Source organism: Amphiura filiformis, chromosome 3, assembly GCF_039555335.1.
Source record: "Amphiura filiformis chromosome 3, Afil_fr2py, whole genome shotgun sequence".
NCBI lineage: Eukaryota > Metazoa > Echinodermata > Ophiuroidea > Amphilepidida > Amphiuridae > Amphiura > Amphiura filiformis.
In genome coordinates this window covers 12,865,427-12,878,294 of record NC_092630.1, presented here as the reverse complement: position 1 = coordinate 12,878,294, position 12,868 = coordinate 12,865,427, and the positions used below count along the sequence as shown (strand labels likewise).

Genomic DNA, 12,868 nt, shown 5'->3' with positions numbered 1-12,868 from the left:
ATGCGCTATCAAATTTCAGCCAAACTACGGACAAAAATGCTCTCTGATTGGTTGATACAAATTAGTGCTCAAAATGTAATCCAATAAGAAGCGTTCTTGCATAATTTGATGGCGTCTGTTTATAGTACGCGGTACACTCGATATTATTGTTGTTTTGATCAGGCTTTGATTATACTTCATCCAAAAATCTTTGTGATTCCTCAAGAAATCTTGTTCATTACAGACATAATTCAATCCAACAGGATGGCCGACATAGTGAACGATCCATCAAAGCTTACTAAAGACCCTGTTAATTAAAGCGTTAAAAAGTATAACGTGCCTCTTCCAGATGCAAGAAAAGCTCGGAAGATCGAATACGTTCAGCTTTACAAAACGCACTTGATAGATCGTCCAAAGCAATTTGATTTCTCCAGCGACGAAGAAGTGGTTGTTGTCTCCCAAATGTCAACCAAACAAATCAAGGTATGTCATGATCATGTGATGTCTCGTTTGAGACAAAGTGGTTTAGGGGCTGTGCAATACTTACGAGCCTGGGCCCCGGGGCCTGGCTGGGCAGAGCCAGAGGCGTATCTGTATCTGTAGCAATACTGCTCAACGCTTCAGCGCAGGTGAAGCCAGACGAACAGGAAATGGTTGTGCACATGCGGAATGCTATTTATTGTAGTTGCTTTAGGTGGTTGGTTGCTTGATTCTTGAATTCTTTTGAGTCTTGTATCGTGGTGATGTGGTACACATGATGTAGGGTAGTTTGTAACTTTGTTCCAGTCTTGTACTGTCCTTGGCCAGAACGAGTACTTGTGCAGTCCTTATTTGCTGTTATAATTTGATATGAGTTCTGATCACCGCTGTTCATATCGCGCTGTAGCGACAATTCAGTTACAGCGCGGGCGTAGACTTATCTATAAACGCGCAGTCGCTTTTACTATCACGCAGAGCGCTGTGTAACATGGCGATGTCCATAAACCGAAGAGCTCAAGAGAGCGGACAAAAAGCTGCAAAGCTGGGGTTTCCTGTCATATTGATAGAATTCATTCAGTATGCTGAAAAGAAGACATTTCGAGCAACTATTGGTGTATTTAATTTCGTTGTAGGGATAAAATTTCGTAAATATGCTCGGTCTAATTTGGCGCCAAGTCCATGCATCCGTCATTGCGCGATGTACAGGATCGCTACACGTCAGTCGGTAGTCGCCAGACGGAGTGATTTTGTGGCTAAGTTTTTACTACCTTATGGGTTTACATTTCATATTTATTTGAATTAAATAAAAATATAACATATAAACAAGCTTATCTATAAGCTGAAATCACGGTAGCAGATTATTTATTTATTTATTCTTTCTTTAACCAGGGTAGCCCCTTCAGTAACTGGTACTGATCTCCAAGGGGGCCCTGATTATTAAAGTTCTCAAATGAGCGTGTACAATAGTGCGTTATTTAGGGCGTGTTTATAAAATACTTTGGTGCGGTTGGGTGAAAAAACTTGCGCTTGGGACACAAAAAAATTATTGTTTGATCCTTTTTTTAGAATATAAATATTTTTAATTCCACATTTGTAGGGTCTACATTTTTTTATTCCCGCTCATGTTTACAAGACAAAAAATAACAAACGTTTATATAAAAAAATCTAGGCCCACTAAACTTACTTTTATTCCATATATTATTCATATGACAGGTAGGCCTATCTAGATACAAATGTGTAAATTAATACTTACTAGGCCTATACTTGTTTGTTTTTTTCAATGTAAAATTAGCTTTGTATGCCTTTGTTAGTAGTTTCGTTTTTTTGCAAACTGTGCTAGAGGAAGGAGGAGGCCCCTTTTTTAAATGTGAAAGGATAAACCCCCTAGAGTATGCCTACCATGAGAAGTCTTGGAAATGATTTCATGTTCCCTAATAAACTTTTTCCTAAAGTATTTCAAAGTCTAAAAAAATTAGAACATTCTATAACTTCTGACAAATCCCAGAAATTGAGGAGGGAGGGAACGAGAACCATGACATTAATTTTATATGGCATTAGGGGCTGGAGGGGTCACAAATTAAAAAGTCGGCAGCAATAAAATAGCGACCCCCTATTTGGCAACAAAAATTTTATGACCCCACCCCGCGCCTCACCACCGATAGGCCTACACTTTAGGCTAAAAGTGTATTGAAATCAGTCTTTTTGAATAATAAACATCGCAGTTGTGACTTTATTGGTCATTAACAATTTTAACCCCCCCAGTGGCGGCGCTACGGGAGGGGGCATTTCCCCAATATTTTTCTTGTCCCCCCCAGTTTGCCGCCTCCCCCACTTTTATATTAGGCCTACCCCAAAATGACGTAAATGTCCACTTTTGTGTCAATTTTGCGCTAAATTGGTCGATTTTCCCCCTGACATTCACTTTGTCCCTCATGCCCCCGGAATTCCTTGTGCCGCCACTTCCCACCTATTTTTCTTTCCAAAAATTTATTACCCCAGTATATTTGGGACCCCCTCCCTCTTACGAAGAAAAAACCAGCCCCTTACTTTGTTTCTGAAATTGTTGTAGTGTATAAATGAAAAGACATGTTTAGAAGTTCTTGGTTTATCATAAACACATTGCAAAAACTTTGAGAAAGCCTGGACGATAGGACTAGGCCTACATGTTATTGTTATAGTGCCCTGATGTATAGGCCTATACGTGCATATTCGTGTAGGCCTATGTCTTTATATTAAATGATAGTGAAATGTAACAATATCAATGTATGTATGCACTTTGCAGCCCGATATGCAGTGTAAAGATGCATTCAGTTTTGTTTATACGGTATACTATTTAATTGACATTTTGCATGTAGGCCTACATGATGTATCCCTAGAGTAGACGCAGACTAAAGACCCATTCAGTGATCACTACGAAAAAATTAAAATTGTATGTAAATTGCTTTAAAAAAGTGAAAGACAGGTCATTCAAATTGTGATTTAGTATTTTTGAAATGAAAAGGGTTGGCAAAACCTAATAAAACAGCAAAAGGTACACCAGTGGCGAGCCAACACTTTTCAGAGGGTGTGCAGGAGGTGGGGGAGGCAACTTTCAAGGGGGGCAAACTTTGACAAACATGGTCAAAAATGGGTAATGCTTTACTTTTTTAAATACCAGGACAGCTAGTATCCCAGAGGGACAGGATGAAGCTTCCCCTCACCCCGCCTGGCTGGGCCACTTAAACGTGCTCAGGAATTTTACATTAAAGACACCATATTACCTGAAGACCTCTCTCCTCAGTCATTAATTTGTTAAAATCTTCTGGACGAGAGCCTCTTTTTTACCTTTTAAGTTATGCTTTTGGACCCGAAAAAACTGTCAGGAAAGTTTTCTGGTCATTAAAACCCAATAAATGAGATCAAACGAATGAAAACTGACTTTCTATCTTGGCTGCTTAGACCCTATAATAATTATTTTGTTTTGGTCCTCGCCCCTCCCTCCTCAATTTCTGAGATTTGTCAGAGTTTGTTTTAGATTTTCACCAATTTTTAGACTTTGGGATACTTTAAGAAAACTATGCATAAAAATAAGTTAAGGCCTATTTATAGAGAACACGGATCACTTACAATTATACTTTTTGTGGTAGGTCTACTCTATAGGGGGGTTAGCCCTCAGAATCTCACATTTAAAAAAATATATATTCATGAACTTCCTCTGGACGAGAACCAAAACATTATTTTTTACGGCCTTAAACATGTTAAACTATATCATGTATGGTCACGCATGATGGATTTGGTCGCATGTCATGAATTGGTCATCTTTTGTGTAACGTAATGTTTTATGATAAAAATATCACCAATTTTGATTCACTCCAACACAACTTTTAATGAATACATTTTAGACCATTAAAAGTATACATTTCTGGAGAGCTTATATTACAAGGATGCCAAATCAACAAAGTATAATATCATAATACAGGGTGGGTTTAAGAAATATACAGGGTGGAACATCAACAAAATTAAACTATGTAGCTCAAAATAAATATGGATTCAGAAAGACATTGTATGGGCCCTTCCAACAAATTAGGAAGAAAGAGTTTGGTATTCCTTGCGTTAAACATACAGGGTGGTCAAAAATTGTAAAATAATTTTACAATTTGTATGACATTATCAATCAAAACTTTTCTCCTCTAAGTCTTGGCACTAAAACTAATAGCATAATTGAATTCCTCATCAAATTTCCTTAAAAATATGACTCGGGCAAGAGATAGGCCATTTAGAAATGTCGGAGCATTACGTGCACACTTTGTACAGTAACATATAGGGAAAACTGTCTTAATTAGCATTTAATTAGGCAATTAATTAGTTACATCTTTTGTTACAGTTGATCTACTATGAGGTAGATTAACAATCCAGGATGATATATGTGCAATTTGGTGTTCATGCTAGTTGTACTTTTTAAGATACAAAGGTTTGAAGTTTGCCATATTTTCACAATTTTGTGTACAACCCTATATGCTCACTCCGCCTGCTCACCCGCCCCAGCTCCTCCATTGACACATCTTACATATTGAAGTATAAATCTCAAAGTAGTTGTCTGATTGACTTGGGTTTTTTTGTATTTGACAAAGAACATAATTATCTACAAAATGACACCAAACTTTCTAAAATAGGTATCATACTTTTAGAATAAACTAAACTTGAAGTGAGAAGAAAGCATTTTCATGTTACGGCTCCTCCATTTTTGGGTGACCTACATGTATTTGTGACATGCGACCATTTAAGCATTGCTTTCCCGGATTGCTTTGTTTTAAAACTATGGATTATTCTGAATCCAATTTAGCTGTTTAGGCCTACTTCGGACATGTGTAAACATTATTATCATGATTAGGCCTGTGCCAAAAAAAAATCACTTTTGTTAAATGACCAAACTCCTTTTCCAATATGGGTATCGTACATTTTTATCACAGGCTTCGGAAGATGTTAAATAACTTTTTGATTGAACACCGCCAGGCATCACCATGCCGAAAATTATGACATCCGCATGCATGGCATGATGACTTTAGGCCTAGCATGCCTAGGCTTAAAAAGAAATTAAAAAAAAAGATGCTACCAGTTGCAAATTCTTAGGCCTAGATCCTAATTAGTAATTAAGGAGGTCAAGCCAAGACATAAGAAAGAAAACAACAATGAAACAATGACAGCTCCAAAAAGTATTTTCTACTTACCATTGTCACAATCAAACAAACCATCATGCATTTTGTCATCCATGACCCGATTGAGTCAAAACAAAGTCATGAACAAAGATAAGAAAACAAGTCTAGGTTTACTTCCGTAGGCTTGCATATCCTCATTCCAGAGGTAGGCCTACAATAGAATGATCAAAATGTGACCATGGTATTTCCGGTATTTCAAATAATATTACTTCACTTGATTGGAAAACTGCTTATTCATATGCCTATCTAGATAAATAATATTCCACAGTTAAAATCCACCGCTTTTTATAGGCTTATATCCCGATCATGCACTGCACTGGAATCCATTCATGCAATGAATTTATACTTCTTGACTTTCCGCGATCTTTCCAAGAAAGCAGTTGGCAAACAAACTTTCCATTTAAGAGTTCCACTTGATAAAGAGCGTGTTTACTGCAAAAAATGTGTTTCATGGTTCAGCTTTTCTGTCATAGCAAACTCCCAAAAGCAAAAACGTTAGCGTGTTATTGCGTTGTGATCATTCCCGTACGGTCACGTTGCATTTTGCAAAAAATACACATGTGCGCGTCTAGTCTGAGGTTTGCAACATCGGGCCAGACAGAGAATCTTCTCTGATTGGCTGCAGGGCCGGTATTCGGCTGCACCCGCACTCCCCAGATGTGGTACATAACTCGTCAATACGCACATGGCTAGCATGTAGCATCAACAATAATAAAACAATCAATAATAAATAGGCCTACTGGGATCAGTGATGACGGTAGGTTTAGCTTTTTTAGGCATGAACGTGCGTGGTTAAACAGTGTACATTGCGTGCATTGTGACTTATGAGGCCTAAGGATCTACGATTCGTGCAAGAAAATAAAATCTGCTACCGGGTTTCAGAACTGTATAGTGAAGTTAAAAGGGTGTTTTTAATAAAAACGTCAAAATTTCTGTCGGCTAAACCACGCCAATGATAAAAATAAAGCGATAAATATTGTGGTTTTGTGTAAAAATATCAAAAAAATCAACAAAATTCTTCTTTTAAAGAAGAATATTAGATATCAGAAAGTTTATTAAGTAAAAAAATATAAAGCCACCAAACTTCAATAATTAAATCAACATTGTTATTGATAACAAAATATGTAGACGGTAAAACGCAATCTCGAGGCTTAATTCCTGTTATGAGGTATGATCCGCGCCTGCTATGACTGTGCGGCACTTTTAGCAAAAATAACAATCAGTTTGCGCGGGAAATAATAAGCGGATATGATGTCACGCGTGAACTCAGTTACTTGGTGAGAACAGCGGTGTGATGGGAGTGCCTAGAAGGACGTTGGACCGGCAGAAGGAGGTCGTCGACTGGTAGGGGCAGGAGGAAAGAACCCTCTCTAGCCTTGTGGAGGATGGTTAACCTATTGGCTGTTCTACGTCTACGATCTTTAAGAGAACACCAATCCAGCTCCTTCAGCATGTTAGTGACACTACTAGTTCTTTGGTGGTCATTCATAGCAAAGCGCGCGGCGCGACGCGGCGCCGTCTCAATGTGGTTACTTAAGTCCTTTGGATGGGGGTCCCACACTGAACTGGCATATTCAATGTGGGGACGCACAAGTGACATGTAGGCATTTTGTTTGATTTGTTTGGTGCAAGAGTATAAGTTCCTTCTAACAAATCCTAATTGTCTGTTTGAAGATGATGTGTTGCGGTTGATGTTATTTGACCATGAAAGATTGTTGGAAATCTCAACTCCTAGGTAGGGATGGCATTTTGTCTCTTCTAAAATGCTGTCTCCTAGTTTGTAATCAAACATTTTAGTGGAACGTGCATGGGTGATCCTCATGATGAAACATTTTTGGATGTTGAAATGTAGTTGCCAATCATTCTGCCATTTGACAAGTGTGTTTAAGTCATCCTGGAGTTGAACATGGTCATGATTGTGAACTATTTGCCTATAGATAACACAATCATCGGCAAAGAGCCGGACTTCAGACTGTATGGACTCAGTACACGGTCGATCTTACCGCTTCCGATGTTGATTAAGATACTTCTTGCATCGATCCCGAGATGCGGAAAAACCAATAGTCATTTTGTCCCACATAAATGAATAAATAACAAAAACCCCGATCCCCCGAGTGGACTCACCCATTCGGTGACGTCACACACGATAATCACCCCTTATCCTCCTTGGTTTCTAGATGAGATAGACGTGTGGATTTTTCTTTACCAACGCTAAGTATCATTACGAACCAAAGGACGAGATATACAGTTTGTTTGTTACACTGAGGTAAAAACCAACCAGTATAGTCGCTAGGGAGATAGTTTTGACGACATTTTTCGGCTAGAAAAGTGACAAAAACGATCCAAAAACTTAGCTTGTATGTGTGTTTCCGCTCATATACGGGACACATTTTAAAATGGCCGCCCTTAGGACGCCATTTTATTTTTTGTTCTCATGTAAAACATCTATAACAGTCCAGTAAGTTACAATAGATGTTTGTACAGTACTGTGTATACATGTATGGTGAGTGATTATCGCTATGTTTATGGTGTGCTCTATCGTTATATCTTTCAGTACGCAGCGTCTGATGACGAGTTACTGCTAAGAGTTTGTGGGTTTCGAAGGACCAGCCTGACAAATCTTCCCCAAAAGGTTTTCAGTTTTTCATCCCTTTGTATATATATTTTTATATCATACCACTACATCAGCGCCAGCCACTGTGCGTGTGGGTCTGTTTATTGGGCTTGAGCTTGTGTTCGGGGGTAGTGCTGTACGCTCCCGATTACTACAATGTCTAGGCCTTGTCAATCATGCCCTTCCCTTGTACCAGAGTGGGACCCGCATCCACTCTGCTACTCCCACAGGGATTGCTCTAAATCAAATAAGTGTGCTTCCTTTTGCATAGGCTTATCGGACATCCACTTCGAGGATTTAGAAAGTAGCGCTCGTTTAGGTCTTCGACACAGACAGAAGACGAAGACTAAGAAACAGAAGCCTACAGGTAAGATTGATATGGTAGGTACTAGCGAGGCCGGCAAGGGCCACGCTAAGGTAACCTCTGGGGCTCCGGTCCCGGGCAAGCAGGCGGACCCTCCGGGACTGCTAGCGAGCCCGAAGGCCTAAGCAGCCAGCGAAAGCACTGACTTTACGCCTAAGCTAGTAGCAGGCAGCAGGCGGTACTTGCCCTAACAGGCGCAGTACCAGTCTACCAGTGAGATCTCTAGCGAGCTTCTTGCAGGTGGACACCCGTCTATTGCTGGCTTAACAGCGGGTCTAGCACCGCATGAAGTAGCCGGCGACGGACAGTATGCCAAGGGTACCCGGCTTGCCTGGGTTGAATCCTAGCATACAGCGTGCAGCGGACTTGGCTCGGCCGGGCTGTAGCACGCAGCGTGCCAGTGGAACCCGGCTTGCCTGGGTTGATCCACGCACGCAGCACGCCTTTTCGCTTCCCGCAAGGGTCGAATGAAAGCGTGCATGGGTTTAGCAGAGACGATACCGGGGCTAACGCTTCAGGTGTAGTCTTAGCAGAACCAACTGGGGTTGTCACACGGCAGCGTTCCATGGTGGGACCGCCGAGTGATTCCCTGGGCCTGGAATGGCTGCCGGCTGTCCTCCGGGACTGGCTAGCGGTTATACCGGGGTTGGGCTCGCAGTCTCTCACGGGACAGCGACCCAAGTGCAAACAGTGGCAGCTACCGAGACGAAGCTACGGCTTGACTTCAGTGGTAGCCACTATGCACGCGCCCATAGCTGCCGTGAGTGGTCCGCCACACACAGCGACCTTGGGCGAGGCTCAAGAGGTTAGGGTAGGTAGTTTGAACAGCCTGGCTGATCAACAACCCACTTATGTCCTCGAGAGCCAGCAGAGCGTGGGTGATCCATTACAGTCAATGGGTCAATTACCCTCTTATGATCGATCACTATCTATTCAGCGGAGCATGGCTCCATTGATTGATACTGCCTATTCAGGTAGCGAGGTGACTGATCGAGGGTATACACGCGCAGCTACCCGTGATACTAGGCAAGCTCCTTTTAGCCAAGGGACAGCCAGTATAGCGGGGTACCCATACACACGGCTTGATCCTCTAGCGGGAACGCTGTGAGGCATGGGTACAGTGGTGCGCGCAGCCGGAGCCCTACCGGGCACCTACGCTACAACCACGCAGGTACCGCAGTACTGCCCTGGTTACCACAGTCTCTGTGGCAACAGGGGGAGGCGGTACTGGTACTGCCGCTCCATGGGGTTTCCCTGGTGGCGGATCCTTTCAGGGTCAGCTACCAACAGGGTATGCCCCGTGGTATCCGCCGCAGGGTGGTTTCTTCCACGGTCTTCCACCGTGGCAAGTGCCGCCTAGCGCTGGGCAAGCAGTACCACCAGTTGTTACCCAACCCGGGCGGCGCGGGGCTAACCCTGATACAGCTCAGGGTAGGCCGCACACTGCTATGGCTAGGGCGACAGCAGCGAGAGCGTGCGGATCCCGGGGGGCTATAGCTAGCATCTCGGGGTCTAGCGGGAGTACTCCCTCTTCTGCTGGTGTTCAGTTGGCTAGCCACACGGTGGCGACACCTCCCTGTCCACCTTCAGATGCCCGTCGTCAGATCTCTTCCTCATCAGAGAGTGAGTCAGAGTCTGAAGGCGAGGGAAAGGAGTCGGAAGATGAAACCAGTAGCGACTCACAGTCTGATGAGACTGTGCAGCTAGCTTCAGGTATCCTTCCCCGCTTCCCGTGAGGAACTCGCTAGCAATGGTCTGCCTGCGGACACCGCTGAGGTGATGAGCCGTGTGGCCCAAGGTTTGGGCCTGGCTTTCTCTCAGGAGGAGTCCGTTCAGGAGGACCAGGGCATCTTTTTCAGTAGGATGCCCAGCTAGCGGCGTCCACACAAGGGTCGCCCGCACTTGCATTCCCGGCGGACCTCAAGGGTAGGTTTCGTCGGGCTGTCAGGCTCGCTGGAGCTTCGCCGCCGCGTGCTTGCGCGCGTCCACTGCGTGTTTCGCAGGAGGACTACGAAGCCTACCTCAGGGTCCCTGACATGGATCCAGACGCGTTGCAGCGCCGCGCTAGCGGCCAAGCGCGACGGGTCGCTTCTCCCCAGTGGGAGGAGGAGCTAAAGCTCATCGATAAGCGAGCACGCCGCTTATCAGAGTCTCTAGCGTCGCTACCACGCTTGCCGAGCACCTCGGTAGGAAGGTAGCTTAACGACCACGGGCAACGCCGAACTCTTCCGCGAGGTTAATCTGTTAGCGGTGCTAACAGCTAACCTCAACGAGAGTTCTATGGGCCTAGCCCATAGGATGTCATCTCGCCCGCCGGAGAATGCCTGTCTGTCCCTCCAGTCAACTTACGGCTCGACTTTGCTGATGCAATGAAGAAGTCAGACTCGGTGGGACAGGGGCTACTCTTTGGACAGGCCTTTTGCGCCACGGTTGAGGACCGGGCAAAGAAGGCCACCAATGAGAGCACTCTGAAGAAGTCGGAGGCTGCCCTGACCAAGGGAAGGGCAGTAAAGGCGAAGAAGAAGCACAAGAAGAAGAAGTCTTCTAAGCGTTCTTCAGCGCCAGCTCCGGCTTCAGCAGGACGCGCGCACCACAGACTACACCGAGCCCGAGGCTACTCCAGCACCTCCCAAAAAACTGGGAAGCGCAAGAGTAGTGCTGGACCAGATGGCAAGCCCCTAAGAAGAGCCGTTCTTCTAAGGGTGGCAAACCAGATCGGTCCTGAGGGCACGGGCGGTCGACAGTCCATGCCGGCAGGTTTGGACTTCCACAGGGATTCCCCTGTGGGCGGCCGCTGTAGCATTACGCCCAGAGATGGCATGCCATCTCACCGGCGCCTGGGTATTGTCAGTGGTCAGTGGGGTTACAGGCTGGAATTTACCAGCCACCCTCGGCGCCTGCACGATTCAGAGGTCCACGGTAGTGCCGCCAGACGGCCCCCAGCGCCGGGCACTACTGTCAGAGGTCACTCAGCTTCTCACGAAGCAAGCGATTGTCCCGGTCTACCCCCTTTCACCAAGGGGTTTTGGAGCACGCTTTTTCTGGCTCCAAAGAAGACCGGCGATTGAGGCTCATTCTGAACCTCAAGCCGCTGAACGAGTTCATCAGGCCCAAGAGGTTCAGAATGGAGACTCGCCGGTGCTAGCCTGCCCCATCAAGGGTATGTGGGCGGCATCGCTAGATCTCTCGGACGGATATCTGCATGTTCCGATCGCACCTCAAGATCAGAGGTTTCTACGCTTCAAGGTACAGGGTCAAACTTACCAGTTTCGATGCCTGCCATTCGCTTGTCCACCTCCCCAGAGTGTTTACACTCCTGGTCAGGGCGGTGGCAGCGCATCTGAAGCGCAGGGGAGTCAACATGTGTTGCTACCTGGACGATTGGTTCATTTACGGACGCACCCGCTGGAGACACAGTGTCTCGTGGAGTTAGTAGTCCGTGACGGTGCGGGACCTGGGATTTCTGATCAACGCCAAGAAATCCAATTTGGTCCCGACGCGAGACACCACTATTCTTAGGGGCCCAGATCAACCTCAAGGAGGGATCGCGGTGCCCTCACCCGCGTGGGTGACGAACATGGCGAGGTGTGCCCGACTCTTGGCCGAGTCAGAGGGGCACCCGCTGTGGCATGGATGAAGGTTTTGGGCCTTATGGCCAGTATGGTAGACCTCGCACGCATCGTGCCGCTTTCACATGAGGCCTATACAACTACACCTTCTAGCCTTTTACAGGCCCAGTCGTCACCCAATATCCCTCGCGGTTCGATGTCGGAGATCGCGCGAGAGGAACTCTGGTGGTGGACCCATCAGCCCAATTTGACTCAAGGTGTCAGGTTTCCTGCACCAGCGGTGCGTCACGTAGTGACGACCGACGCGTCAAAGCTGGGCTGGGGGGGCCACATCCACGGGGACTCAGTCTCGGGCCTATGGTCGGCCACGGAGACGGAGTTCCATATCAACCTTCTCGAACTTTGGGCAGTGGAGAGAACTCTCCAGCATTTCGAGAAGGTGATCGTGGATCTCATATCGTTGTCCAAACAGACAACACAACCGTGGTGGCCTACCTCAACAGACAAGGGGGCACCAGGTCACCACGGTTATGCCTGCACGCTTTACGCCTGATAGGGTGGTGCAAGGCCAGGCAGATTACGTTGAGAGCGATGCACATAGCGGGAGTCACCAACATCCTCGCGGACGATCTGTCACGAGGAAAGGTGTCGGGACCTACAGACTGGTCCCTTGCTCCGCAGGTCGCCCAGACGATCTTCGAGGTGATGTACCACCCCTCGATAGATTTGTTCGCATCTCATCGAAATCATCAGCTGCCGGTGTATTGCTCAAGGGTCGCAGACCCACAGGCATTCGCCGTGGACGCTCTGTCCGTGAGACTGGGAGGAATGACTGCTTACGCTTTCACCCCGATCTCACTGCTCGCAAGGGTGGTGACCAAGATCGGGAGGGAGGATTGCAACGTCATTCTGATAGCACCGTTCTGGCCGAAACACCTGTGGTTTCGACCGATGGTGGATCTACTAGCGGCTCAGCCGCGAGTACTCCCCGAGTTACCAAAGCTACTCCGGATGCCCGGAGGAGAGGTACCAAGTCTACCACTAGAGCACCTGCAGTTAGCTGCATGGCCCTTATCAGGAACGTCGGGCGGAGGGAGGCTTTTCATCAGAAGCTGCTTTCTCATCGCCGGGGTAGACGCGAGTCTACCCTCCGCACGTATAGTCAGCG

At 46.0% G+C, this 12,868-nt stretch overlaps 1 protein-coding gene across 1 annotated transcript in view; it reads left to right on the top strand.

The window, feature by feature from the left end:
• Positions 1-118: 118 nt before the first annotated feature.
• The window catches only part of LOC140148054 (uncharacterized), a 33,760-nt gene continuing 21,010 nt past the window's right edge, over positions 119-12,868 (top strand). Inside the window, 1 exon segment of the mRNA XM_072169900.1 lies at positions 119-462. Coding sequence (XP_072026001.1) covers positions 244-462 — 219 coding nt within the window. The 5' untranslated portion in view covers positions 119-243.